Source organism: Leucopleurus acutus (genome assembly GCF_964270905.1).
Source record: "Leucopleurus acutus genome assembly, chromosome: 12".
NCBI lineage: Eukaryota > Metazoa > Chordata > Mammalia > Artiodactyla > Delphinidae > Leucopleurus > Leucopleurus acutus.
This window is the reverse complement of record NC_139154.1, coordinates 48,476,271-48,503,374: the sequence shown is the minus strand read 5'-3', so window position 1 is coordinate 48,503,374 and position 27,104 is coordinate 48,476,271. Positions and strand designations below refer to the sequence as shown.

The following is a 27,104-nucleotide window of genomic DNA, read 5'->3' as shown; positions in this document are numbered from 1 at the left end:
GACTGTCTTCAGTGCTCCTCCGTCCCTCCACTTCTCACCTGTATTCCATGCCTCATTTCTCTATCTCACTTTTCCTGAAGTCTGAGCTGAGTGCCCTCTCTGTCTCTGGCAGCGGTGGAGCTGGCTCGATTGGCATTTCCAGTGGAGGTGGTGAGACTAGAGGAGGTGTGGGGGGACCACCTGGTGCAGCAGAAGCAGCTTGATGCGGCCATTAATCACTACATTGAAGCCAGGTGTGGTGGTCTGGGGGTGCAAAGGACATTTGGGCATGAGATGAGAGGTGATGGGGAAAGTAAGGGTGCCAGGGCCTTACTAAAATAAGAGAGATCTCAAAATGTAGGTTGGAGTATGCTTGAGGTTTCCCTTTACCTCCATCTATTTTCCTCTTTCCTCATACATATTTACACCTTTCCCAACTATGCCAGGTGCTCCATTAAGGCAATTGAGGCTGCCCTGGGTGCCCGCCAGTGGAAGAAGGCAATTTATATATTAGATCTACAGGACCAGAACACTGCGTCCAAATACTATCCTCGTGTGGCCCAACACTACGCGTCTCTGCAGGAGTATGAGGTGAGGGAGAGCCCCTTTCTGCAGCCTAAAGCAATGCAGGACAGGATGAGGAGGAGGGAACCCAGAGCAAGAAGTGTTCCAAATCCTTCTTTCTGGGACCCAACAATGTCACCACCCTGAATGGGAAGAAAGAGGTTTACTTCCCCATTTCATTCTAACATAACATAGACCCCTCTCCCAGACATATAAAGCAAGTCTCTAGCTCTCTTCCTGTGCAAGCATGAGTGATGCTTCATGGGTAACTCCAACATTAGCAGGTGCAAACTAGTATATACAGGACGGATAAACAGCAAGGTCCTACTGTATAGCACAGGGAACTATATTCAATATCCTGTGATAAACCATAATGGAAAAGAATATGAGAAAGAATATATATATACACGTATAACTGAATCACTTTTCTGTACAGCAGAAATTAACACAACATTGTAAATCAACCATACTTCAATAAAAATTTTTTTAAATTAAAATTAAAAAAAAAGAATAGGGACTTCCCTGGTGGCGCAGTGGTTAAGAATCCACCTGCCAATGCAGGAGACACGGGTTCGATCCCTGGTCTGGGAAGTCCCACATGCCATGGAGCAACTAAGCCTGTGCACCACAACTACTGAGCCTGCACTCTAGAGCCCACGAGCCACAACTACTGAAGCCCCCGCACCTAGAGCCCATGCTCTGCAACAAAAAAAGCCACCGCAATGAGAAGCCCGCGCACAGCAATGAAGACCTAATGCAGCCAAAAATAAATAAATTAATTAAAAAAAAAAAAAAGAAGAACTCCAACATAGTTACAGTATAGAATTGCCTTGCATTGCAGAAACATGAAGCCCTCTGAAACTCCCACTGTATTGTCCTCATATTGTTTCAGGCTGGTCTTTTTTCAAAACAGTAGAAAGTCTGAACCACCTGTAGTCATCTTGTCTTCTCTGTGACTATAGGATAATGGTATCCCAGGCTCTGCTCCATCCCAACTGAGGTTTGTTCTTTCCTCCTACAGGCTGCTTTCACTCTGATGCTCTGACCTTTTGCCTCTGCCTGTCTCAACCACAGATTGCTGAGGAGCTCTACACTAAGGGAGACCGGACGAAAGATGCCATAGACATGTACACCCAGGCTGGCCGCTGGGAGCAAGCCCACAAGGTAGGGAATGGGTGGAGTTCATGAGAAGAGAATTCCACCTTTGTGGTTATGTTGCCACTTTCCTTAGTCTCTGATATCCCCACTTCGCTGGGTTCCCTGAAAGCTGAGGAAGAGTACCAAAATACAGTCTGGGTAACTTTGATCCCTAGCCATGGGGAAAGGCAAGGATGAAGAGAGGCCCTTGTTCCCAAACCTGCGATTCTGAACACAGCAGATGGGCTTGGGGGCTAGGGAGTCTGAAATACCTCTGCTGAAGCTCTAGCCACACTGGTAACCATTCTCGCTTCTGCTCCCAGAGCCCAGTGGGTACAGTAGGAGTAAGGTAGTGGGAACAGGTGCCCCCAGCACAGGGTGTCTCTGACCCTCCTGCCTTAGCAGAATGTAGTTCTTACTCTGCTCATTATGGACTTGGGATTCCCTGAACTGACTAGGAGAGTGACACTAACCAAACGCCTGTGGTTGTTGGGAAGGTTCAGAGTTCCTGAGAAAACAGGCTCCCTTGAAGCCCCACTTCCCTGTCCGCTCTGCATTTCCCTCTGCTTCTCTTGGGAATTGGTGCCTGAAGCTACCCTGGCTCTGTGTGTCCGCACAGCTGGCAATGAAGTGCATGAGACCAGAAGATGTGTCGGTGCTGTACATCACCCAGGCTCAGGAGATGGAGAAGCAGGGCAAGTACCGAGAGGCTGAAAGGTGAGCCGTGGCCCCAGGGGAGGTGTAGCAGGAGATGGGGCTTCAGGGCTAGAGGGAGGGATGGGGTCTGCAGATACGTGCCCTCTGCCCAGAAGGCAGTGACAGAATCCCTTAGGAACGACTCTAGCAGCAGGAATCTGGGTCTAGGAGGCCGCAGGTATATCTCCTATCCCCAGGCTATATGTGACAGTGGAAGAGCCTGATCTTGCCATCACCATGTTCAAAAAGCACAAGTTGTATGATGATATGATCCGCCTAGTAGGGAAGCACCACCCAGATCTCCTCAGCGACACACATCTACATCTGGGCAAGGTGAGACCTCCTCCTGCCCCTGCCCATCTCTCCCCCAAACAGGCTCCATCTCCCCCTCTCTCCATCCTGATCCACCTCTCCCCAGGAGCTGGAGGCTGAAGGCCGACTACAGGAGGCTGAATATCACTACCTCGAGGCCCAGGAGTGGAAGGCAACAGTGAATATGTACCGGTCCAATGGGCTTTGGGAAGAGGCCTACCGAGTAAGGATTTCTTACCCTTACTGGATAAGGATGTACAGGGTTCATCCATCCCTCTTTCCCACTCTCAAGTAACTGTCTAATTCTAAACTGGTCATGGGTGTCTTAGAAAAAAGTCCACACCTACGCACAAAATTTCACATACAATTTTAATGGTTTGTGAACGACCTGAAATCCATCCTGGGACCCTAATCAGGTTAATAGACCCTGAAACTTAGCCCTCTTCCTACTGTTCTAGGAGAGGCACCTGATCTTTTTCCAAGCTGAGGTCAGGTCAGAGATGAGAAGGGAGCAGCCATGTACCCCTGTATTGGAGGATTGCCAAGTGGCTTTGCTTTTCAGGTGGCCAAGGCTCACGGAGGAGCTAATGCCCACAAACACGTGGCCTATCTGTGGGCAAAGAGCCTGGGAGGTGAGGCTGCAGTTAGACTGCTCAGTAAGCTGGGACTCCTGGAAGCTGCACTTGACCATGCTGCTGACAACTGGTGAGGCCCCAAGCCTTCTCTCTGCTGGCCCCATTCCAGACAGAGCCTCTATATAGAGAAAGGAAATTGGTGTATAACTGAAAAGCATTTCTAGAGGCTGAAGCAAGAGTGAAGAAATGTGGTCAGGAGAGATCCTTGGAAGAACCCGATAGAGAGGCAAGAATGAATTAGTAATTCTGCTCCTGTTCCCCAGGAGGCTCAGAATGGTGTTTAATCTTTGGCTGTTCTAAGGAGAAAGGTGGAAAGAGAACAGCTTTTAAAGCTAAAATGCACTAAGCCAGTAACTTACTTCTGAGTAACGGAAGTGTGATTCCATTAAATGCAAAATGAGTTTTCTTTCTTTTTTAAAATTAAGTTAAATTAAATTATTAATTTTTTGAAGTGTAGTTGATTTATAATATTAGTTTCAGGTGTCCAACATGGTGATTCAATATTTTTATAAATTATACTCTATTTAAAGTTATTATATTGGCTATATTCCCTGTGCTGTATGGCGTATTGTTGTAGCTTATTTACTTTATACATAGTAGTCTGTACCTCTTAATCTCCTAGCCCTGTCTTGACCTTCCTCCCTTTCCTCTCGCCACTGGTAACCACTAGTTTGTTCTCTATATCTGTGAGTCTGTTTCTGTTTTGTTATATTCGTTTGTTTGATTTGTTTTTTTAGATTTCACATATAAGTGACAACATACAGTATTTGTCTTTCTCTGTCTGACTTATTTCACTAAGCATAATACCCTCCAGGTCGATCCGTGTTGTTGGAAATGGCAAAATTTCATTTTTTATGGTTGAGTAGTATTCCATTGTATATATGTACCACATCTTCCTTATTCATTTATCTGTTGATGGACACTTAGGTTGCTTCCATATCTTGGCTGTTGTAAATAGTGCTGCTGTGAACATTGGGGTGCATGTATCTTTTCTAATTAGTGTTTTTGTTTTCTTCAGATATATACCCAGGAGTGGAATTGTTGGATCATATGGTAGTTCTGTTTCTTAGTTTTTTGATGAACCTCCATACTCTTTTCCCTGTTGGCTGCGCCAAATTCCATTTCCACCGACAGTGCACAAGGGTTCTGTTTTCTTCACATCCTCACCCACATTTGCTATTTGTAGACCTTTTTCGGTGATAGACATTCTTACAGGTGCGAGTTGTTATCTCATTGTGGTTTTGACTTGCGTTTCTCTGATGATTAGATGATTAGAGCATCTTTTCATGTTGACCATCTGTGTATCCTCTTTTGAAAAATGTCTATTCAGGTCTTCTGCCCAAAGTGAGCTTTTCTTAAGTAAATGTTAAGAACACCAGTAGTAATCCTGCATTGAGTCAGACTGCTACGGATAATTTTACTCGTTTTGGGAAGATTATTTTTCTGCTAGTGTAGACGTGGCTCAGGAGGAGGTGGTCAGAGCACCAGGGGTCCTTCCTCCCTATCAGTGCTGTGCTCTCTGTGCTTCTCTATCATTTCATATTGATTGTCTTTCTTAATCTGTGCCTTTTCCTCCCCTCAATCCTTGCCCTCTGTTTTTCTTTTCCCCTTATAAAAGGAAGTATAGAGTAAGCAAACCTTATCTGCACCTTCCATTTCAGCTCCTTTGAATTTGCTTTTGAACTCTCTCGGCTGGCCCTCAAGCACAAAACCCCTGAGATTCATCTCAGATACGCTATGTACCTGGAGGATGAGGTATGGATGTGACTCTTCTCCATTGCTTTTGACTCTGACCACAGAGTCCTCCTTCCCATCCCCTAGACCATTGCTGCCAGGCATTCAAACCTCCTGTCTCATGGCTGCCTGTGATGCCAATCTCTGTCTCATCATGTATGGCTGCCTTTCTCTCCATCTAGGGAAAATTTGAAGAGGCTGAAGCTGAATTCATCAGGGCTGGTAAACCCAAGGAAGCAGTCCTCATGTGAGTTACCCCATAAATTCCTTAATCCTGTCCTCCCAGACTCAGCCTCAGGATCTTTCATTGTCATCTTCACCTTCATCTAAACCTAGTACCAATAACTCTTATACCCCCTCAGTGACATGGCTTTTTGCCTCTCATCGTGGAGGCCTCATTCCTATACTCAGCCTCCTCTCTGTCCTCATCTGGGAGCAGGTTTGTCCATAACCAGGATTGGGAGGCAGCTCAGCGTGTGGCCGAGGCCCACGACCCTGACAGTGTCGCTGAGGTGCTCGTGGGGCAGGCCCGGGGGGCCTTGGAGGAGAAAGACTTCCAGAAAGCGGAAGGGCTGCTGCTTCGGGCTCAGAGACCAGGCCTGGCCCTCAATTACTATAAGGTGGGTCAGCAGATTCAGGGCCATGAGGGCAGGGTGAGAGGATGTGAGAGCCCACAGAGCACTACACTGAGCCCTGGTACTGAGAATGATACAGGAGGTTAACACTGGGGAGGGGGAAGGAGACAAAGAGGAAGGGGAAGAGAAGTTCAAGGACCTAGGGATCAGTGGGCCATGGCACCTGAGTGGCACTGGAAAGCTGTCATGCCTGCCGCTAACCATCCCGATACCTGGAAATCTGAGCAGGAGGCTGGACTATGGAGCGATGCCCTGCGGATCTGCAAGGACTACGTGCCTGGCCAGCTGGAGGCACTGCAGGAGGAGTATGAGCGGGAAGCTACCAAGAAGGGGGCCAGGTATGAAGCCAGGGGACCCGGAAATGTCGGCAGGGCTGGGGGTGGATGGTCAGAAGGTGTGCACAGAATCGGCCACGCTGCCCCTCCCCATTCCTGGTCACGAGCACACTCATCTGCACAGGGGCATGGAGGGACTGGTGGAACAAGCTCGACAGTGGGAGCAGGCTGGAGAATACAGCCGTGCAGTCGACTGTTACCTCAAAGTGCGGGATGCAGGAAGCAGCAGCCTGGTGGAGAAGTGCTGGATGAAGGTGAGGCTGCCACACCTGCCTGGCCCTATGCTTCCAGGCCCCCATTCACATCCAGCATTCCTTCTCAGACATTCATCTTTTTCCTCCTGTGTCTTTTTGTTTTCAGTCAGGTAGCAGGTATCTACTGAGTGCTTGCTAGATGCTAGATCCAGAACCTATGAAGGCTATAAAAAGGGATATAACGTAGAACCCGGAGAGCCAGAAATTGGGGGAAGGTAGACTAACATGTGGGTCAATTAGTTAATATCGCAACTTATTGAAGACTGATGTGTGTGATTCAAGTAGAGTTCAGAGAAGGGTGAGATCTTTGTGGGCTGGGGTAGGGGAGCCCTTGTGAGGGAGGAGGTAGGCCTGGGATCAAAGCTGGAAGGGCAAATCCAGACCCTGGAGCTGGGCCAGATGGAGGCCATGAAAAAAGCAGAGGCCCCTTGTCTACCCAGCAGCTCCTGAAAAGAAGCCTCTAGGAGATTAAGCCAAGCTAATATGTTTCATCAATTCTACGATAGATTCTTGGTGTCTTTGAGATAGGGATACATGTACATTTTAATGATGTGCCTTAGATGCAGGGAAATATGGTGTTAGGAGTTATGAAGGGGTGAGATGGATCAGCCCCTGAATACAATGTTGGTGTGCTGATGCCCCTGCAGAATTTCCCTTAGGTTTGTGAGGCCTTGTAATTGAATAGCCCCTAGAAGTTGGAGGGGAAGGAAGTAGAAAGGACTGAGGACTATTTAAGAGAGTTTAACAGGTTTTAATCAAGTATTAAGCATCTTCTGTATCTTACTCTGGGGCATTGTTTACTCGGGTCTGTTCATGACTATACCTTCTTCAGATTAGTCAGAGGGTGGCTTCCTGGATGGGAGCACTTTAAGCCTTGAAGGGTTTGGCAGGTAAAGAGAGGCAAGGGGCTTCCCCGGTAGCCCAATGGTTAAGACTCTGCCTTCCAGTGCAGTAGGTGTGGGTTCGATCCCTGGTCGGGGAACTAAGATCCCACATGCTGTGGGGTGTGGCCAAAACCTTAAAAAAGAAAGAAAGAAAGAAAGAAAGAGAGGCAAGAATAGGTGGGGGAAGACCAGGAGGATTAGCATAGACTATAGCTAAACTGGACCATGTGGAAATTAAAATCTGGTGAGGATGTCAGCATCACAGTGCAAACAGAGTGAACTCATGGAACACTTGGGTTTTTAGAATTACTGAGTTTTAGGGTTAGAAGAGGTCTCCAAGGTCATCTAGACCAACACTGTCCAGTAGAAATATAATGCAGGTCGCAAAGGTTTAAGTCATACATGTAATTTTAAAATTTCTAGTAGCCCCACATTCAAATAAGTATAAAGAAACAGGTGAAAATAATTATATTCTGTTTAGCCCAATATATCGAAACTATTATTTCAACATGCAATCAATATAAAAATTTATCAAGGTATTCTACATTCCTTTTTTCATACTAAAGTCTTTGAAACATTTAAGGTTACAGCACATCGCAGTTGGGACTGGCCACATGTGACTAGTGGCTGCTGTTCTGGACAGTACAAACCTAGACTGACCGTCACTCTTTTTTTTTTTTTGAAGATTCTATACTTTATTTTTTTTTAATGTATTTTTGGCTGCATTGAGTCTTCATTGCTGCACGCGAGCTTTCTCTAGTTGCGGCGAGCGGGGGCTACTCTTTGTTGTGGTGTGTGGGCTTCTCACTGCAGTGGCTTCTCTTGTTGCAGAGTATGGGCTCTAGGCACGCAGGCTTAAGTAGTTGTGGCTCACGGGCTCAGTAGTTGTGGCTCGCAGGCTCTAGAGCGCAGGCTCAGTAGTTGTGGCGCACAGGCTTAGTTGCTTCACGGCATGTAGGATCTTCCCGGACCAGGGCTCGAACCCATGTCCCCTGCATTGGCAGGTGGATTCTTTTTTTTTTGCGGTACGCGGGCCTCTCACTGATGCGGCCCCTCCCACTGTGGAGCACAGGCTCCAGAGGCGCAGGCCCAGCGGCCGTGGCTCACGGGCCCGTCCGCTCCACAGCATGTGGGATCTTCCCGGACAGGGGCACGAACCCGTGTCCCCTGCATCGGCAGGCGGACTCCCAACCACTGCGCCACCAGGGAAGCCCCGGCAGGCGGATTCTTAACCACTGTGCCACCAGGGAAGCCCTGACCATCACTCTTATGGGTGAAGAAACTGAAGCTCAGAAAAGCTTAAAACAAATAGTTGCAGAATGCCCTGGGCTCCGATTTTAGGGGTTCTTTCTCTGTACCATGCTACCAAGATTCTGTTTGGGACAAAGAACTTGAGAAACCAGTTTGTCAAAGGTGACAGGACCAAATGCAGTGATCTCAGACAGCGATGAGTGTCTGAAAGAGGATGAGTTGAGAGGAAGAGATAGGTCCTCTATTTATAGGCTCTGATGGACCATGAGGCAGGATTTGCCCAAGAGGGCGGAAAGTGAGGGAGAGTGCAAGAAAGTTGGCAACTGGAGGGAATAAAACAGAGCAGGTCGAGGACCCCCCAGCAATATTTGTCTCTCCTACCCATTTCTATCTTCTGTTCAACCACTCAGGCAGCTGAACTCTCCATCAAGTTTCTACCTCCCCAACGCAGTCTGGAAGTAGTTCGGGCTGTGGGACCCCAGCTGATTGGAATTGGAAAGCACAGTGCAGTAAGTAGCGTGCTGGGACTGAACAGAAATAGATTGCACAGGGATGGGTGGAAAGGTGACACCTGCACTCAGAAAGCTGTATGAAATGGGTCTCCTGGCAGGCATGGCATGCATTTCTGTTTCCCCAGAGTTCCCAGAGAGTTCCCAGAGGGGAGACTGGGGAGGGAGGGGAAAGATGATCTCGTCTCTGACTTTCCACTGTGCAGGCTGCAGAGCTCTATCTGAACCTGGACCTAGTCAAGGAAGCGATCGATGCTTTCATTGAGGGTGAGGAATGGAACAAGGCCAAGCGTGTGGCTAAGGAGTTAGATCCCCGGTAAGTTCACGACCCCTTCTCACTAGAAATTTTCTTTTACTTCCTTTTGTAAAGATTGGGAGAAAGTTCTCATGGGAAGGGTGTGCATCCCAGGAACATGAAGTGCAAGATCTCTGCACATTCTTCACAGGTATGAAGACTATGTGGACCAGCATTATAAAGAATTCCTCAAGAACCAGGGCAAAGTGGACTCGGTGAGATTGGCAGAGTCAGCAGGAGGCAACTCAAGAGATTCTCTCTCTCTCCTTCTCCTCGTGTAACTCTGTCTTTTCAACTGATCCGTAGCTGGTGGGTGTGGATGTGGTGGCTGCTTTGGACCTATATGTGGAGCAGGGCCAGTGGGACAAGTGCATTGAAACAGCTACCAAGCAGGTACTCCTCTCTTCATCCCACTCCCAGCTCTTCTGTGTATTTTTCTGACTCCCCACCTGTCCCAGAGCTGTCTCTCTTACTTCCTCCAAAGCCCAAACCCCAGAGATCCCTAATCAGCGTCAGAGAGCTCAGTCTTCACACTCTGACAGTGGGGTCAGAGGCCTAGCTGGGCCTGGCTTGCATATGCCCTTGGCCGCCTAAACAAATCCATGGCCTCAAGTCACCACCCCACCCTCACTGCTTGGTCTTACTGACCCCAACCTCCCCTTGCTTTTCCTGCACCCCTGGAACAGAACTACAAGATTCTGCACAAGTACGTGGCTTTGTATGCGACTCACCTGATCCGAGAGGGTGGCTGCGCCCAGGCACTGGCCCTGTATGTGCAACACGGCGCCCCTGCTAACCCACAGGTATCAGCCAGCTCCTTGGGGTGAACGTTTCCTCAAGGAAATTCTTACCTTCTCCTCAAGAACCACTCACGCCCTCAGGATCTGTCTTCTCAAAGGATTCTTTCATTAGAGATCATCGTCCCCAGAGACTCCACCCAGCCTCTTCAGGAATGTACAGCCTCTCTAGAGGATTTACCCTTGGAAGGAACACCCAACAACCTCCCCGTGCTCTTAGCTAACACGCAGGGAACAGTCTTTCAGAGATGACCCGCACACACCTCTAGGGCCTTCCTAACTTCCTCCAGAGCGAGCACCGCTCTCCTATCTGAGCATCACAGCTCTCCGGACACTGTCACCCCGTTAACAATGTGACTGCACATTCACAGTCCCACATTTGCCCACACCCACAGAGCGCCAGATAGGAAGAAATCGCTTTTTCTTGCCCTTCTTCTTCCTCTTCTCTTAAAATAACACTTTCTCCAGCAGCGTCCCATAGCTCCTCCGCATGCGCGCACGTTTACAGCTGGTTTTCCTCTTTGGCCCCACTTCCCCTGACTTTCTCTTCTAGTTGTGCTCTTCTCACTCAGCTCTCCTTCCCCCTCCACCTCCAGAACTTCAACATCTACAGAAGGATCTTCACTGACATGGTGAGCTCCCCTGGGACCAACAGTGCCGAGGCCTATCACAACTGGGCTGACCTTCGGGACGTCCTCTTCAACCTGGTGAGGAAGTCGGGTGGACAGCTCAGACAGGCTACTCCGCCTGTCCCTGTCCTCGTCTTTTCTTTCACGCACATAAACCTTCACCCTCGGACTCTACCTTCCTCTGTCCAGGTGGCCATCAGTTGACCACTCTGGCCCTGGCACTCCTCTGACCCCTGACCCAGGTTGTGCACTCTCCCTGCTCTAGTGTGAAAACTTGGTGAAGTCCAATGAGGCAAACTCTCCAGCCCATGAGGAGTTCGAGACCATGCTGCTGATCGCTCATTACTATGCCACTCGCTCTGCGGCCCAGAGCATCAAACAGCTGGTGAGACAGAGTGGGGAGGAGCTCTCAGTCTTACAGACACATCTTCAAATGTATGAAGCTGAATGAATTCAAGTTCTGGACGGTCTCAAGCTTGGCCCACTGCTCTCCTAGTTTCTCTTTACCCTTGCTGAGATGGTTTTCTTTGTATTCCTCTGACCTTCTTAGGGCTCTGTGCCCACACAGCTCCAGCCTCATTACGCTCAAACATTCAAATTCCATGATTTCTGCATTGACCTCTTATAATATATACATACCTTTGGCTTATCCATGATAGTATATTGTATATTTATTTCCTGGAGTTGGACAATAGAATTCTAGAGGTGGGAGGAAATTTAGAAATAACCTAGGTCCAGTTCTCTTGCGCAGATGAAAAAACAACTAAGACCCAGGGGCTTCCCTGGTGGCGCAGCGGTTGAGAGTCCGCTTGCCGCTGCAGGGGACACGGGTTCGTGCCCTGGTCCGGGAAGATCCCACATGCCGCGGAGCGGCTGGGCCCGTGAACCATGGCCGCTGAGCCTGTGCGTCCGGAGCCTGTGCTCCGCAACGGGAGAGGCCACAACAGTGAGAGGCCCGCGTACCGCAAAAAAAAAAAACAAAAAAACTAAGACCCAGAACTGCATGACCCAGAGCAATTTGATATTGATTGTTGGTCTTCTGGGTCTATGGCTGCCTTAGTTATAAGATCATTGGTCTGGCAGCTCAGTCACATAGTGCCAGGATCATAATGCTTTGACTTTAATCCATAGGAAACTGTGGCTGCCAGGCTTTCTGTTTCACTCTTACGTCACACCCAGCTACTACCTGCAGACAAGGCCTTCTATGAAGCAGGCATTGCTGCCAAGGTGAGCAATGGGGCCAAGCAAGGGCGGGGCCCAGGAGAGAAGGAAATCAAAAGCTGCAAAGTAGGAAATCCCAGCTGCTCAGGTAGAGCAGAGCTGAGCGTGGGGCTGACGTTATGGAGGAGGTCATTTTCCTGTATCTTCCTGGGTTCTCCCCCTGCATCCTGGAGAAACAGCCACGCCCATCTGCTCACTCCCACTTGCACCTTTTCTCTGGTGCAGGCAGTTGGCTGGGAGAACATGGCCTTCATCTTCCTCAACCGCTTTTTGGATCTGACCGATGTGAGTAGGGCAGTTGTGCCCAGAGGTTGGGAGGTTTTCCCTGTGCCTATCTCATGGCTGCCCACTCTGCCGCAGGCAATTGAAGAAGGGACTCTGGATGCCCTTGACCACTCTGACTTTCAGGATACAGACATTCCCTTTGAGGTGCCACTCCCAGCCAAGCAGCACGTCCCGGTAAGGGCACAGGATTGGAGAACAGGAGGCCTCAGGAGTGTGAGTGCACTAGAAAGGGAGGCCACTTTAGGATGGTCCTCCCAACACTTTGTAATGACATCAGTCAGCAAAGTCTCTGGAAGGGCCTCAGCCCTCACTGTTCGTTCAGTGAAAGTAGAATCAGAGGAAAAAGCTAAGGCTGTGACTGTGACCGCCAATCCAAGGAGGATCGTTTGTGGGTGAAAGGTGGCACACAGGATGACGGCTCAGCAAACCCTCTACCCACCACCTTCCACTTGCCCTGCCCTGCGTGAAGCTGCTCTGTCCTTCCCAGGAGGCTCAGAGAGAAGAGGTTCGAGACTGGGTGCTCACAATCTCAATGGACCAGCGGTTGGAGCAGGTTCTACCTCGGGATGAGCGCGGTGTCTACGAGGCTTCCCTGGTGGCGGCCAGCACTGGAGTTCGGGCACTGCCCTGCCTCATTACAGGTACAGAACCCTACAGCACCCCATATTCTGTGGTGGGTGGAAAGGAGGGAAAAACAGCAGGATCAAGAAACTGTTTTACTGTGATTCAGTAAAGGATGCAGAAGACAAGAACATCCTACTTTCTACCCCTAAATTGCTCTTCATTCTTCCCCCTCAATCCATCGCAAACTCCAGTTCATCTTTTTTTCTCCCCCCACCCCTCCAGGATACCCCATTCTGAGGAACAAAATTGAATTTAAGCGGCCAGGGAAGGCAGCTAACAAGGACAACTGGAATAAGTTCCTTATGGCCATCAAGGTTAGAGAGGAAGTCTTGAGAGATGGGGGTAGGGAGAACAGCACTGAAGAACCCACCAGCAGCTGTGCAGGGTAGGGGAGGTGTTGTCAAGAGGGCAGGTGCAGGCCTGAACCCTGCTCCCCACACTGAGATGGAACAAGTTTTCTTTGTATCAGGAATGTTTTTCCCAGCGCTGCTGAGTTCCCCTCATGCTCTCTGTTTCCTCACAGACCTCCCACAGCCCTGTGTGCCAAGACGTACTGAAGTTCATCAGTCAGTGGTGCGGGGGACTGCCCAGCACCAGCTTCTCCTTTCAGTAACTGGTAGAGTTAGTAGGTTCCATCCCTCATTAAAGTCTTGTAAGTAACTGAGACCACTGTATTCTTTGATCAAGTTCACGCCCAACACTAGCCCAGCGCCCCTTTCCCCCAAAAGGAATCATAATCAAGTAGAAGTTCTTTTATTACAACTGTTATTATATAAACATATCCTAGGGGTCAGTGGAAGATCCTTGTGGACTGAGCCTCCGGATCAGCACCTGCTTGACAGAAGGAAGAGCCTGCGTCAGAGGGCAAGCAGCATAGCAAAGGACCCAACCCAGTTCTAAGAGTGGTCCCTGCCACCACCCTTTCCCAGGCCACAATCCTCCTGGCCCATTACCTGTCCCTAAACCCAACTTGTCTGTGATATCCGGATTTCTCAAGTTTGATCCAGTAGGTGCTCATTTTCCTGCCTCTTACATTTAGGAAGTTCAAGCTCTGTCAGTTCCTCCAGCTACAGAAGAGGGTGGGGTTAGTACTCCAGCCCTGTATATAATTCAGCATCTTTACAACACATTCTGTGTTGAATGAACCCTTCCTGTGCATCTTCCTTACCTGCTCCTGTAGCCCTTCCTTCCTACAGGGCCCAACCCCACGTAGGGTGAGCGCAGCCACACAGCAGTAACCAGATAGAGCAGCCTCAGCTACAGACATGAGCAAAGAAGGGATCCAGAGAGCCAAGGCTGTATCCTAAAAGGTGAAGGAAGGGGGGGAGGCTAGAGGAAGCAGGGCAGGAGTGGCAAGTAGGGGCGATTAAAGGGCAGGACCAAGGCTTTGTGGACCGCAAAAAGGCTAGGAAGAGAATGGACTCACATAGATTCTTGTGGGGTCAAAGGGGCAGTCATTGTGTCCAGACCCCTGGTCCAGTGGTAACAAAGGATCCAGCAGTCCTGGATGGCAGTCAGCAATAAGACGGCGGCCGCCGTTGGCCACAGTGAATGACACAGCAAGGAGGAGGCCCAGGGAGCAGGCAGCAGACAAGAGAAGGTTCAGCAGAGCTAGTGCCAGCAGGGCCCAGTGCTGGCAGGGACAGAAGGTCAGAGTGAGCAGCCTGGGGGTGGCTGCCTCTCCCACTGACACCTAGGTTACTGCATCTGGGGCTCCTCCTCCCACCAGAGATGAAGCTGAGCCAGCCCCCATTTCCCTGACTCCTGGCCTCCTCATTAAAGCTCCAGAAATCCCCTCACCAGTCGTGGGCGAAGAAGGTTCCTGGATGCCAAAAGGGCCACAAGTCCCACGGAAACGCTCTGGAAGAAACAAAACCTGAGGCCCGCGCCGCTCTCCAGCGCCAACCGCCCGCCCCACGGCCCGGCCCCGCTCACCAGCAGCCCGGAGCCCACGGAGATGACATTGGCGGTGGTGTACTCCGAGGTGACGGCGCCGCGGGGATTGGCCACGTGCCGCAGGACGGTGCCATGCAGCACGGCCCCCAGCAGCAGGTTCACGTGGCCCACCAGCAACAGCGCCAGGCCCACGTGCATGAGCCGCCGGGGCCCCCTGGCCGCGTCTGCAAAGCACGGGGGGAGGGGCAGGCCTGAGCGGGAGAGGAGACGGCCGAGTCGGCGGAGGCCCCTCGCTGCCGCCCCCAGTAGACCACGGGGCGTAGGGCGGGTCCAGGGTGGGCGCTCAGGGGAGAACGCGACCAGAGGGGCCAGAAATTACCGAAAACGCAGAGGCGGCAGCGGCACTTCATCGGTTCCTCAGCGCTGGCCGGCCGCGGGGCAGCTCTACCTGCCCTGGCCCCGCCCTCGCTCCCCGGCCAGTTCCGCTCTCCCTGAGCACCTGCAGCCCAACCTCCGCGCCGCCTGGCGGGAGAGGCACGCGCGCGCGCCCACACACACCCACACACACCCACACCCATTCACACACACACACACACACACCCACCCACACCCACACACCCACACGACGCGCGTAGCAAAAAGTAGACTTTTATTACAGCAGCAACTGAGGCGAATCGAATGGCCCCCCGGGGCCACCCCTGCAGCACCACCCTTCTCTCCCGCCCCGTCCGCCCCAGCGGGATTGTAGAATTCAGCTCCCAGCGCCCGTGGGCTTCCTTTCCACACAGGCTGGGCGGGAGCCAGCAGATCAGCTACTAGCCCCCGACTAGAAGGCGGCTGCTGAGAAGGCCCAGGCCCACGTCTGTGCAAAACAAGTAAACAAAGTGCAGAGGGATGGAAGAGAGGGGAGGGGTGGGTAGGGTGATGCTCAGAACCGGGGAGCCCCAAAGCCCTCCTGAATAATAAAGGAGAGAGGGGCTTCACAGGGTAATACTGTCTGGGGGGAAGGGGCAGGAAGGCTGTAGCACATGTCGTAGCACAGCCACAGCTCAGATTAGGGGCTGGGCCCGAGTGAGCTCTAAGAGGAGACGGTGACAGCGGCTGAGTTGAGGGTGCTGTTCCTGGCAAAATTGAACTTGCTCAGGGTCTCCTCCAGCAGAGAAGTCAGTCGCGTCTGGTCCGCCTAAAGGGGAGGAGCTCAGTGAGACCAGGCGGAGGAGACCGGGGGCAGCCGGGGCGGCGGGGGCGGCTGGAGGCAGAAACCTCACCTCGCTAATGAAGCCCAGCTGCACCAGCTCCGCCGCCAACTCGGGGATGTTCTCATCTGACAGAGAAACAGGAGAGGGTGAGTACAGTACAGCAGCGAGGGGCACAGGGCCCTTGGAACAGCCCCAGTCAGGTGACCCTGGCTGGGAAAGAATGACACAAGCAAAACTGTCAGATCCACCCTCCAATTTTAGGGGCGACGATATTCATTCTCTGTGAGTCAATGTGTTACTGCCCTGTCACCTTACCCACCCCTGAATATGTCCCTCACAGATAAGGCTCATAGACTCTCCATCCTCTGAGGGAAAGGAGAGACTCACTTGGCATCAGGTCACAGCTCAGGTGCCGGTTCAGTTTGTCCTCCAGCTTCAGCAGAAGCGTCAGCTGGAGAGTAGGACAGTCAGAAAATGAGGCTCCCCTTCCCCACCCTCTGGCCACCCAGCCCTATGCAGCCCTGGCCCTGAGCCTTACATGGTGTTTGACGCCCTCCTCCACCGACTCGATGTTGCACTGCATCAGCACCACCTAGGGAGAGGGGACAGAGAGGGTCACTAGAGTAGGGACCAGTGAGCAAAAAACCCCCAAGAGCTGGAAGCCTTTCCAGCCCACGGGACATGAACGCCAGGGAGCAGAAACACATTCTTCTCTCTAAAGGACAAAGCCTTATCTGAGATGTCCTCTCTCCCTTCCACCACGACCACAGACACAGCCACACCCACACAGCCCCACCTTGCGGGTCTCCACCTCAGCGGGTTCAGGTGTTGGAGTCTTGACAGAAGGCGGCACCACAGGTGATGTCACCTCCTCCTGCTGTGGCTGCTGGGGCCGAGGCAGCCCAAAGGCCGTCAGGGGGTAGATCCCGTTCCTAAGTGGAGATCAGACAGGTCGCATGGGCTCCGTGGATGTCTTAGGACACCCACCCCTGCCTCCTCAAGGAAGCTTTTTTTCTCATTCTTCTCTCACCTGACATCTTCAAGGAATTTATCCAGTTCCAGAGCTGGTGACTGAGAGTACCTGGAGAAGAAAAGAGAAGGAAGATGGAAGGAAGGAAACGGGCAAAAACAGCAGATTCGACCACTCCCAGAGAATGGACAGTTGACAGAAACCTCAGGGTGGGAATGATCAATCTGTCCCTTTCAGAACCTCTCAGTTAGTTACTCACAACGTCTGAACTGGTTCTCTTCCTGGTCCTGCAGGGATTTCAGCCAGTACAGCACTGGTATCCATGTTTTTGGTGATCTCCTCCAGAGCATTCTCTGGGATCATGTCTGGAGGGCATGATGGAATGGGAAGTTATGGAAGGATAGTTCAGATTAATATCACAGAAGGCACAAGGGGTCCTGGGGGAGGGTGGGGGAGGAACGGAAAGAATCCCTTTGGAAGTAGAAGAGGAAAGGAAACATGCCAGTGAGAGTTACAAGGCTCCAGACTGGAAAAAAAAATTCCTAGGAGGGTCAAGAGGACTCACGCTGGTGTCCCACAATGCAGTGGGCAGCAAGGAGTTTGAGCGAGGGCACTTCAAACAGTGCTGGGTGGAACAGAAGTTCTCTGGCTGTTGGTCTGCGAGCGGGTTCAGACTGCAGGCACTTTTGAATGAACTCCTAGAAAGGGGAACAAGGGAGTGGAGCAGGCATCTGGCAAGCACTCCACTGTGTTCGTCTCTCTCTCTCACATTATATCTAGTACAAGGCTGTGTGCATACTAGGTGCTCAGCACTGGCTGAGGGAACAAATTGCTAATGTTTATGAAAGGACTTCGAAAACTGTAAGGTATTATATGAAAGGTATCATTCACTGTCTTTCTGGTTTTCATTATTTTTCTGCTCCCCAATCGCAAGCTTTTTTTCTTTACTGTTCAAACTTATGATTTCTTTTTTCTTATTTTCTATATCTCTGCTTTATTAGCCCACTCACTGCCTACCTTCTCCAACCCTCACCAAATTTACCTCTCTCTTACCAAACTCACCCACTGTGGTCAATAACAGTTACCATCTTTTTATTTCCCAAGCCTACCACCACAATTTCCTTTGTCCACTACATCATTTATTAAATTCACTGGATTTCCCCATGCTCCCTCTAACCCCACAGGTCCCATGACAGTTAACCTGCTCTCCTCCTTTCAATCTGGAAGGCCAACAAGGCCATATACCTAATCTCTTACTTGAACAGCCCACCCTGACACTGAACCAGAAACTTATTCCACACTAGCCTCGACTTCCCACTAATCTTCCTTCTCTTCTCTCCTCCCCCACCCTTTTTATTGAATTTTTGAATTTTATTTTATTTTTTTATATAGCAGGTTCTTATTAGTTATCCATTTTATACATATTATCCTCCTCCCTTTTATAAGCATCTAATGAGTTACAAACTAACCTTGTTTGGACCTTCCTGTCCAGACCCTACTTACTATAGTCTACTTCCTGATTCATAACCCCTATATCCTATTTTTTTTTTAATTTTTCCATTTTTTGTTTTGTGCTTTATTTGGTTGTGCCAGGTCTTAGTTGCGGCATGTGAACTCCTAGTTGCGGCATGCATGTGGGATCTAGTTCCCTGACCAGGGATCGAACCTGGGCCCCCTGCATTGGGAGTGCAGAATCTTAACCACTGCGCCACCAGGGAAGTCCCGCCCTATATCCTTTAAATCTTAGCTCATTTATTTCAGGGCACTTTCCCTAACTAAAAGTATATAAATATAAAACCCCAAATAACTGGTTTGAGTAATTCAAACTGATTGATTTGTTCAAAAATATCAAGATGGTTGGGACTTCCCTGGTGTTCCAGTGGCTAAGGCTCCGCGCTCCCAATGCAGGGAGCCCGGGTTTGATCGCTGGTCAGGGAACTAGATCCCACAGGCCACAACTAAGAGTTCGCGTGCCGCAACTAAAGATCCCGCATGACGCAACGAAGATCCTGCAAGCAGCAATGAAGATTCCCACGTGCCGAAACTAAGACCCGGCACAGCCAAATAAATAAATAATAAATAAATAAATAAACAAAAGGGTGTGTGCCAATAATGGTCATGCCTGTATGAAAGAAAAATACATACCAAGATGGTTGTCTGAGAGTGTATACCAATTACCTGAGGTAACCATCAAATTAGTTTGCCTCCACATAGACAAACCTAAGTTAACACACAAACTTTAGTCCCAATATTACCCATCTTCTTTTTTTTTTTTTTTTTTTTTTTTTTGCAGTACGCGGGCCTCTCACTGTTGTGGCCTCTCCCGTTGCGGAGCACAGGCTCCGGACACGCAGGCTCAGCGGCCATGGCTCAGGGGCCCAGCCGCTCCGCGGCATGTGGGATCCTCCCAGACCCGGGCACGAACCCGCGTCCCCTGCATTGGCAGGCGGACTCCCAACCAGTGCGCCACCAGGGAAGCCCCCCAATATTACCCATCTTAAACCCCTAACCTGTGAGAGAGAGAGAATGTGTGTGTGTACCAAAAACACCTAGGGAAATGTTCACTACTTTGAGTGCCCTTTCTGCTTTATGTTTTCTTACTCTTAGAAGAGAGCATATTCCCAGTAGGTAAAAGGAAGAAAAATCTGAAGACATTTCAAAGTCTGTTAAGGAGGAGTGATCCTGAAGATTCTTACCCTCTGTAATGGGTCTTCTAGAAGCTGAATGGCACTGCTGATGGCTTCCTGTGGCACATATGAGGACTCTCCATTGCCCTGAATCTCTAGCACTGCCATCTATGGTGAGGAGTAATAAAAAGGAAAAATAGAGACCTAAGAACCTCAGTGCTCCCACAATCACTCCCTCAAGACCAGTACCTTACTTGTCAACCCTCCATTTCCCTTCTATCTTCTAATTTAACTCCTTTCCACTACCCACCCTTCTGGTCTCCTCACCTCCAGTGCACACATGCCAAAGGAGTAGATGTCTACTGCCGTTGTCACATTAGTGACTTCTAGGGAAAACAGAGAAGCTTTGGTGAATCAGAGGATCCGGGCAGGGCATGGCAGAGGTGTCTTAACTTTTTGCATGCCAGTAGAGAAGGACGAAAGTTTCAGTTATGTTACCTCTGACCCTCAGGTTGTAAAGTGGAAAACCTGGGGTATGGGCACAGGGCAGAGAAACTGGGATGCCTCACCTCCATATTCTGGTGCAAAGAAGTGGAGATTCTTCTGTTCTTCCCGACAAGTCTTCACATGATTGTTGATAGTGTCAGGAGCCACTGGGAGTAGGGGAGATACCCACAATCTGACCACCATCAACAAAGCACAGCCTAACTCCAGAGAGAGGCCCCCAAAAGACAAATTCTCTCCTGAAGTCTCTAACCCTCAACAGGCGCAAACCTATCCCTTTCCCATCATGAACTCCAGACTAAACATGAACACCACCTATCTCCCCTTTCTCAGGTCTACTGCTTCTCATCTAAGGTCCCCAACTCAGTAGCAGCAAAGGCTCCACACTAAACTAACAGGTACACAGGGGCTTTGGGCTGGCAAGGAACAACACAGTCTAAGGAAAAACCCACTTGTGACCTGCTTACCTTCCCCAAAGCCCAGGTACACCTAACCCCAGATCACATGAAAACGTTTGGTCTAGTTCTTTCATCCACCCTGCAAACAATGTAAAAACACAGGCAGCCCTTCCTAATCTGTAGCAATTAAGAGACCTCAGAAACTTGGATGAAGATGGATAAGAAGGATTAACATACAACCAAGTAGACAGCCTCCTTCTTACCCACCTTTACTGACTGAAACTCAAAAACAGCTCAAAACTGAACCAATACCCTTAAATCAGTTTCACTTGTAATCCACAAAAATTTTTAGACCCCTGCTCTACTCTCTTATTCCTCAACATTGCCTGCCACAGAGCTGAACGAGGAACCAGGGCCAGGCCCAATTTGGACTCACTCGGATCATAAACAATGACTACAAGTCACAGAGAGTCTGGGAGCACAGTATGACTTAGGGAACCAGCCTGATGATGAGGGCGATTAAGAATCCTGGACGTAAGTGGCCAGCCAGGCAGAATCCACAGGAAACAAGCAGGTTATGGAAAAGCAAGCATGGGGAGGGCTGGTAGCACAGAAGCCAAGCAGGCATAATTAGGCAGTGGAACGGTGTTTGCTCCCACGACTGCATGCACTGGGCAGCCGCAAAGGGGAGCAGAGGAAGCACAAACAGCGCCCCAAGTAGGGCAGAGGGAGCTCTCACCATTAGCAAAAATCCTATGAAAGACTGTTGGGAACAGAGCAGCCCGTAAGCGGGAGGGAGGAAAACAGAGAAAAGTTGTGAGCGATGGAGCAGCCAAGCCCCAGACAAATGGACACACAAACAACACAGACACGGCACACAGAAATGTTAAACACTGCACACGTATACACAGCAAATGAAAGCACTCACAGCAGGCAGAGCCTGGAACCTCCTTTGGTAGGGTCTGGCCCCAGGGGCTCAAATCATACCTTACACCCAACCCTTGCCCTTTCCCAACCTCCTGTCAAGATCTCTGTATTAACCCCAGTTTCCCTCCAAAAAGGTACAAGATTAGACCCTACACCTTCTCCACTAATTGACTGGCCTCTCTCTATAAATTACCCCTAGTAAGGTCCTTTCTCTTATCAGCAGCCCACACCTCAGAACTTTGCTCTGTCTTCCCCCATTCCTTTCATCTTACCCCCATGGTTCCCAAATTCCCGAGGCTCCCCTGCCCAGAACCTCTCCCTCCCCTCACCAGAGCCAATCTTGATGAGTCCGTTGTGCTGGATGAAGATGGTGTCACAGGTCAGGTTCCCATGGATGATGGGGGGGTCACAGGAGTGCAGGTAGCTGTGGGGGCACTGGGCTGTTAGAGGGGCCACTGGGAAATTAGGGCAGGGGGATCCCAAGGGCTAAGAGGAGCAAGGGCCTGCTCTCCTGCTGGTCACCACAAAGATAATACCCACACTCTGAATCTCCATTATGCCTGATGAGTTAAATAGCTGGATAAGCGCTAGGAGAAAGAGGTGGGAGACAGCATCGTGGTCAACGCATTAGGATGAACCCTTTAAAAGACCGATAGGGGCCTAATCTTGAAGTATATGACTCAAAGAAAGTGGGGAGAGGCAGAAAAGAACGGCAGAGTAGTGCCCTGAAATCTGTTTGGAGGAACTAAATCAGGAATAAATATGGGAAAGACACTAACCAGATCCTACTTACCTTAGGGCAGAAAGGATTTGTGTGCACCAACGCTTCCAAGCCTGGAACAGAGTTTGATCCAAGGGTCAGCAGTAATCCCCTCTCTTAACCCTCCAACCAGTTCCCTCCATCCCATCCTGATCAGCTTCATAATTAACATAATCTTTTTGAAACCTCCAAACCAGCCTAAAGCTTTTTCTGCTCTCCCTCCATACCTTTTCATTCATAGTCTTGTGGTTCTTTTTGGTCTTCTTCAGAAATTGCTTAAGACTCCCAGATGACATGTATTCTGTGATAAAAATGACCTGGAGAGGCAAAGCACACAAATAAAGCCTTATAGTAGAAATGATCCCTTATCTAGGTAACACATATACAACATATACATAAAATTTGGAAGCCTGGTGTTTTTCTTAATAAAGTATCTCTCTTTCGTTCTTAGCATCACTTCCTTAGATTTAATAGGGCAATGAAAACTACTGAGCAATATGAGCTACGGGAAGGAAGAAACAAAAATTCACTGATTTCTGTCCCGACTATAACCAGACAAAAGGCACAGGTGGTGGTCATAGCCCTACTCTCATCTCAACAGCAGCTGACTCTAGCTCTGTTTCAAAACTATCTTTTTCTGAATATAGAATGAACAGTAAGTGTAGCTAGTCTCTTTGCAGTAAGCTCAGGAAAAAGTTCTTACCCTGGCCTTGTTCTCTTTAATGTCAGCCCAATACTTGTGAAACTTGACAATGTTGAGATGTTCCAACTGAATCAGATTATCAAACACAGCACGGACCTTTTCCTGGAAGCAGGGGAGACATTGGGATAACAGGGTTCAGAAAGCATTATCATCCTAAAAAGCCATTCCCTATCCCCCCTAGAAATGATCTAACCCCAATGTACTCTTCTCATAGTAGCTTCCCAACCCCAATTCCTCTTTACACCAGCATTCTAACATCCCACAGGCTGCATTCTTTCACCATTACTTACCTCCTGCAGCTTGTAGTTCTTTCGCTCAGAGAACTGTACCTCATTCCACACAACCTCTACACCCTCCTCTGTATCCATGGCCAGGTATGCACTGTCAATACCCGGTACATTCCGCTGATTCACCTGAGAAGAAATTCAAATGAAAGGGAATTAAAGTTACCACACAAAGTCTCTATTTTAATACTCCGTATGATCATCTTCTCCCAGGCTCTGACCTGTTAAAGTTTGGTCTGCCCCGCTGAGACTCTGCCCCTCCACTTTTTACCTCTTAGTTTCACTCTCTAGAGTAACACTACTACTACCTCACCTCTTCTCGCCTCTTCTGCCAGCGCCCACAGGGTGACTCTTCCAAGATCTCAGACTCATCTTCACTTTCCTCTTCTTCCTCTGGGGAAGCTGCTGAGGTTGTGGAGGTCACAGGAGGTGACACTGACGTCAGGCCAGGAGCTGAGGATGAGGATTCTACCTTTGGGTCTGAGCCACTGCTGAGTACTGTCTGGGACTCCCCCTCCGACATGCTGGAACAAACACTCAGGCCTGCATTGGTTGGAGCAAGGGTGATGGGAGAAGGCAGAGAGGGTTAGGATAGTCTATAAAGATTCCATCCTAATAACCTAATCTGGGGTTAAAAAGAAAACAAAACATATACCTCCCTTGTTTCCTTTAAATCCAAAATCAGAATTAGTCCTGTATGAACCCTAAACATTAACTACTCTCCTAGTCTAGAGAAGGGGAGCTATCTTGGTTGAAGATGACTCACCCAGGTCAGTGAGCAACTGAAGTATATTTTAAGCTTAAAGAATATGCTGCTATGCTTAATTATGTTAATAAACATATTTTATCACTTAAAAAAAAATGACTCACCCAGGAGTGGCAAGCACAAGATTTACAGTAGTACAACCCGTGTTTAGTAAGGTCCAAATGAACAGCAAAATCAGGGGCCTCATTCCTTCTCAGCAAACACTTACCCCATAGCCTTCTCTGTGAATCCTCACCTACCTCTTGCACTGTGCTCAAGAACCAAGGTACATGGGCACTATTTGGAACAGATGACTCCAGACCCCCAAATGTTCCACTGAACCAGCTCTAGATCTAGAGCTGTAGCACTCTCAACCAATTTATTCAGCTGAAACAATCAGCTGATTTATTCTACTTGAACTCATCTTGGCATTCACTGTCCACCTCTCCTATGCACAGAACGAGCCTGCCAGTCCATGATGAGGCTACCCTTGGGCCAGGTGACTGGCAGTGGCTAGTGACTTCATCCCTGATGACCTCACCCTCCCTGTGATGTGAGTGTGGCAAATGGGTGGGTATTAGCAACACTTTTTTTTCATTCACTCATTCAACAAATGTTTATTAAGCACTCACTGCGGGCCAAGCACTGAGCTAGGTGCTTGAGATACAATAGTGAACAAAATAAATAAGATGCCCACACTCATAAAGCCGCAAATTTAAGGCAGAGCTAAGACTTTAAGCTTCCAGTTTTCATTTCATTCACACGGCTCAAAGCCTCCATCCTCTGACATAGGTATTCCTTTCAAGTACAAATAACTCAAGACACAGCCATTATAGGAAAAAGCACTATATAGTATAACATTTTATACTAACTAGTGTATAGTATTATACATTGACATGGCTACTTAAAGAAAAAGAATCCTCAAAAGCTAAATGTCACTAACTTAAGAATCACAGGACAATCCCTGCATGTTATCCCATATCTCTAAGAACGAAGGCCGTGAAGGAGTTGGAATCTGATGTGTGCTGGGCTCAAGGGAGTGCTCGCCAGGATGAAAATGATACCCTGTAAAGTACATTTGCTCCAGTAAGTCAGTTCAAAATACACAGGCTTCTGATCAACGCCAACCTTCTGAAAAGCCCTCATTTCTTTTTAGAACTCTCAGATGCCCCCTTCTGCCCATCTCTGCCCCCAACCTACACTGTGTTTAACCCAAGCCAGGAGATTTTATTAGATGACATTCCAGTAAATATCAGAGGGCAAACAAAGCACTACAGAGAAAATCTGGCAAGATGTCATTTCGCGTATGTTTTTTTCTCGGTCCTTGCCTAGCATAGATTTCAATCAACCAGTCTTAGTAATCTACCTGAAAAGTAGCTTAAAAAAAATGGTAAGAAAGTTCATATGGGTTACTTTATTTATAGAATGCATCCTTAATCTGAACAGCTAAGTAAAGTTTCCAGCTACATTATAAGAAATACCAGTGGAATTCTAATACAGGAAGCCTGTAGCCAATGGGCTCTAAAGAAATTTCTGGACCCAGGGCACAATTAATCCACAGCAGGGCACCGCAAGAGAGGGCAAACCTTCACCAGTCATAGACGCTCTTCGAATGTGCTTGTCTTCTCCCTCCCCAATCTCTCTCCCCCCCACCGCAGGCAAAATGAAGGCAATGCCCAAGATCCCCCAGCAGTCCCCCTGCTGATGGCAACACTGGAGTTTTTGTCTCAGGGTCGGTCGTTCAGAGGTTTAAATGAGATCACATATGGAAAAGGCCATTGACGCCCCTCAAGGGAATCTCCTCGCCACCCCGAGATGCCTAGTGTTCACTTCCGTGCAGTGTAGGTAAATCGTTGCAAAGTTTTCTCCTGCAAAGTTTTTCATTTTGGGGGCTGCAGCTTCTCAGCATTTCAACTCCTCAGCAACAGCTCACAGGCCTCTCGCCCGCCCTCACCTTCAGCGGACCAAAGAAGGCCCGAGACCTGCAGAACAAGCAAGCTCGGGGAGGAATTTCACACTCCAACAGGTCGCCTAGCCCGCTGTCAGCGAGGGACCGCCGGGCCCCGGGGCCGGCCCTGCAGCGAGCCGCAGCCACCTCACCAAAGGCCAGCCCCGCGGCGCAGTCAGGGGCGCAGGCCACGCCCCCGCGCAGTCGGCGCGCCGACCCCGCGAGCAGGCGCGGCCCCGACGCTGCGCTTCCGCAGGCCGCCGGGCCCGCGACCGCCGCCCCCGCCCCCGCCCCCGCCGCCGGCCCCGCCTCTCGTCAGCCCGAGTTCGACATGAACGCCGGGGCCTCTCGCCCCGCGCCCGCAGAATTCCGGGCGCTGCCGCCGCCGCTCGGGGACGGTCGGGGAGGGCCGAGCAGGGACAGTGGGGCCGAGGTGTACTCTCGGCTCCGGCGGGCCGGGCCTTGGCTGTCGAGTGAGCAGGGCCACCTCCAGACACCCGCCTGCCGGGGTCCCACCGTCCTGGCCGCGGAGGCCGACCCTCTCGTCCTTTAGCCGAAACCTTCCCTCCCTCTCAGTCCCCTCAGCGCTCACCTCCCGACTCCGCTCCCCGCAGCCTGCGCTTCAGCTCCAGCTCGGGTTCCGGGGCCCCGGATCAGAAAGACTCGCTCACAGCTGCGCTCCGCGGCGCAACCGAACTGCGGGCCCCGCCTTCGCGGCGTCCGGACCAACAGATGGGCGGTGCCGCAGTGCCGTTGGGTTTCCATTGGACAGGGCGGCCAGGGTGGGCGGTGCCCCGGGCAGACGGTCGCTCGCAGGGGTAGTCTTCAACCCGGTTTCCTCCCCTAGAGCCTGTCCGGCTGAGATCTCTTGGAGGGTTCGGTGTTTTCGGTCTCAACTGGGGCCTGTCTCTCTGTCCACCCCTCTGTCCGGTCCTGGTGCCCCCGATGATTCTGCTGGGCGAAGGGAAGGCCTTCCCCCTCTTCTTGAAGGCGCCATGACAGTTCTAGTCCGACTCAAAGACAAAAGGAGCGAAAGACGTAGCCTCAATCTGAGAGGAGCGCCCACCCACTTTCAGTATTTGGGGGTGAGACTGCGCAGAACACCAATTCTTCAGAAAACTTTTAAAAAATTACTGAACACATTAACACTGAAAATGAATAGTTAACGCTTCGTAATTGGATAGTACTGATGGTAGCCGAAACTTTGCAAGAGGTTTTCACAGATATCTTTTGATCCTCGTAATAAATTGAAATTTTCATTCAGTAATAGTTGCCAAATGGAAAAATACTGAATCAGAGGCATTAAGCTATTCACCGAAAGTTGGTAAGAACTATATCTAGAATCCGAAACAGTTAAGATTTATCAA

At 49.9% G+C, this 27,104-nt stretch overlaps 3 protein-coding genes across 5 annotated transcripts in view; 1 reads left to right on the top strand and 2 right to left on the bottom strand.

Annotated features, from left to right (window-relative positions):
- IFT172 (intraflagellar transport 172) overlaps positions 1-13,389 on the top strand; it is a gene marked incomplete at its 3' end in the record, with an annotated part of 41,869 nt that extends 28,480 nt beyond the window's left edge. For both annotated transcript variants that reach the window (XM_082851413.1, XM_082851412.1), the window contains exons 24-48: positions 113-233; positions 426-570; positions 1,618-1,707; positions 2,300-2,397; positions 2,574-2,709; positions 2,795-2,911; positions 3,251-3,393; positions 4,985-5,078; positions 5,240-5,304; positions 5,497-5,677; positions 5,921-6,030; positions 6,152-6,281; positions 8,827-8,925; positions 9,132-9,241; positions 9,372-9,435; positions 9,527-9,613; positions 9,907-10,023; positions 10,614-10,724; positions 10,912-11,031; positions 11,778-11,873; positions 12,093-12,152; positions 12,228-12,326; positions 12,640-12,793; positions 12,999-13,090; positions 13,300-13,389. In XM_082851413.1, the coding sequence (XP_082707539.1) occupies positions 113-233; positions 426-570; positions 1,618-1,707; positions 2,300-2,397; positions 2,574-2,709; positions 2,795-2,911; positions 3,251-3,393; positions 4,985-5,078; positions 5,240-5,304; positions 5,497-5,677; positions 5,921-6,030; positions 6,152-6,281; positions 8,827-8,925; positions 9,132-9,241; positions 9,372-9,435; positions 9,527-9,613; positions 9,907-10,023; positions 10,614-10,724; positions 10,912-11,031; positions 11,778-11,873; positions 12,093-12,152; positions 12,228-12,326; positions 12,640-12,793; positions 12,999-13,090; positions 13,300-13,389 (2,729 nt within the window). The remainder of the gene's footprint in view (positions 1-112; positions 234-425; positions 571-1,617; positions 1,708-2,299; positions 2,398-2,573; positions 2,710-2,794; positions 2,912-3,250; positions 3,394-4,984; positions 5,079-5,239; positions 5,305-5,496; positions 5,678-5,920; positions 6,031-6,151; positions 6,282-8,826; positions 8,926-9,131; positions 9,242-9,371; positions 9,436-9,526; positions 9,614-9,906; positions 10,024-10,613; positions 10,725-10,911; positions 11,032-11,777; positions 11,874-12,092; positions 12,153-12,227; positions 12,327-12,639; positions 12,794-12,998; positions 13,091-13,299) is intronic.
- A 124-nt stretch (positions 13,390-13,513) lies between these two features.
- KRTCAP3 (keratinocyte associated protein 3) lies at positions 13,514-14,891 on the bottom strand. Its single transcript, XM_082851411.1, has 6 exons — positions 14,712-14,891; positions 14,577-14,636; positions 14,203-14,409; positions 13,945-14,079; positions 13,730-13,843; positions 13,514-13,607 (listed from the first exon to the last, which is right to left on the bottom strand). The coding sequence occupies exons 1-5, from the start codon at positions 14,868-14,870 to the stop codon at positions 13,769-13,771; spliced, it is 636 nt and encodes a 211-aa protein (XP_082707537.1). The 5' UTR covers positions 14,871-14,891; the 3' UTR covers positions 13,514-13,607; positions 13,730-13,768.
- Positions 14,892-15,306: 415 nt separating this feature from the next.
- NRBP1 (nuclear receptor binding protein 1) lies at positions 15,307-26,430 on the bottom strand. Of its 2 annotated transcripts, XM_082851930.1 has the most exons (18): positions 26,330-26,430; positions 23,358-23,587; positions 23,051-23,173; positions 22,761-22,862; positions 22,285-22,374; positions 22,091-22,131; positions 21,627-21,721; positions 20,038-20,121; positions 19,796-19,854; positions 19,538-19,636; positions 17,407-17,539; positions 17,101-17,206; positions 16,902-16,952; positions 16,668-16,803; positions 16,410-16,463; positions 16,259-16,322; positions 15,941-15,996; positions 15,307-15,855 (listed from the first exon to the last, which is right to left on the bottom strand). In XM_082851930.1, exons 2-18 carry the CDS (start codon positions 23,565-23,567, stop codon positions 15,751-15,753), a joined length of 1,608 nt encoding a protein of 535 aa, XP_082708056.1. In that variant the 5' UTR covers positions 23,568-23,587; positions 26,330-26,430; the 3' UTR covers positions 15,307-15,750. The 2 variants fall into 2 exon arrangements, with proteins under 2 accessions (XP_082708056.1, XP_082708057.1); XM_082851931.1 differs by lacking the exon at positions 26,330-26,430 and having other exon boundaries at positions 23,358-23,592.
- Positions 26,431-27,104: the final 674 nt, after the last annotated feature.

What these genes read in the sequence shown, in the direction of transcription:
- KRTCAP3 (XM_082851411.1), bottom strand. Translation starts at nt 14,870, where the DNA reads ATGCACGTGGGCCTGGCGCTGTTGCTGGTGGGCCACGTGAACCTGCTG. An exon ending in CCGTGGGCTCCGGGCTGCTG is followed by an intron (nt 14,637 to 14,711) that starts GTGAGCGGGGCC and finishes TGTTTCTTCCAG; the next exon opens with AGCGTTTCCGTGGGACTTGT. An exon ending in AGGAAGGGCTACAGGAGCAG is followed by an intron (nt 13,844 to 13,944) that starts GTAAGGAAGATG and finishes CCTCTTCTGTAG; the next exon opens with CTGGAGGAACTGACAGAGCT.
- NRBP1 (XM_082851930.1), bottom strand. Translation starts at nt 23,567, where the DNA reads ATGTCGGAGGGGGAGTCCCAGACAGTACTCAGCAGTGGCTCAGACCCA. An exon ending in AGAGAACCAGTTCAGACGTT is followed by an intron (nt 16,953 to 17,100) that starts GTGAGTAACTAA and finishes TTTCTTCTCCAG; the next exon opens with GTACTCTCAGTCACCAGCTC. An exon ending in AAATTCCTTGAAGATGTCAG is followed by an intron (nt 16,804 to 16,901) that starts GTGAGAGAAGAA and finishes ATCTCCACTTAG; the next exon opens with GAACGGGATCTACCCCCTGA.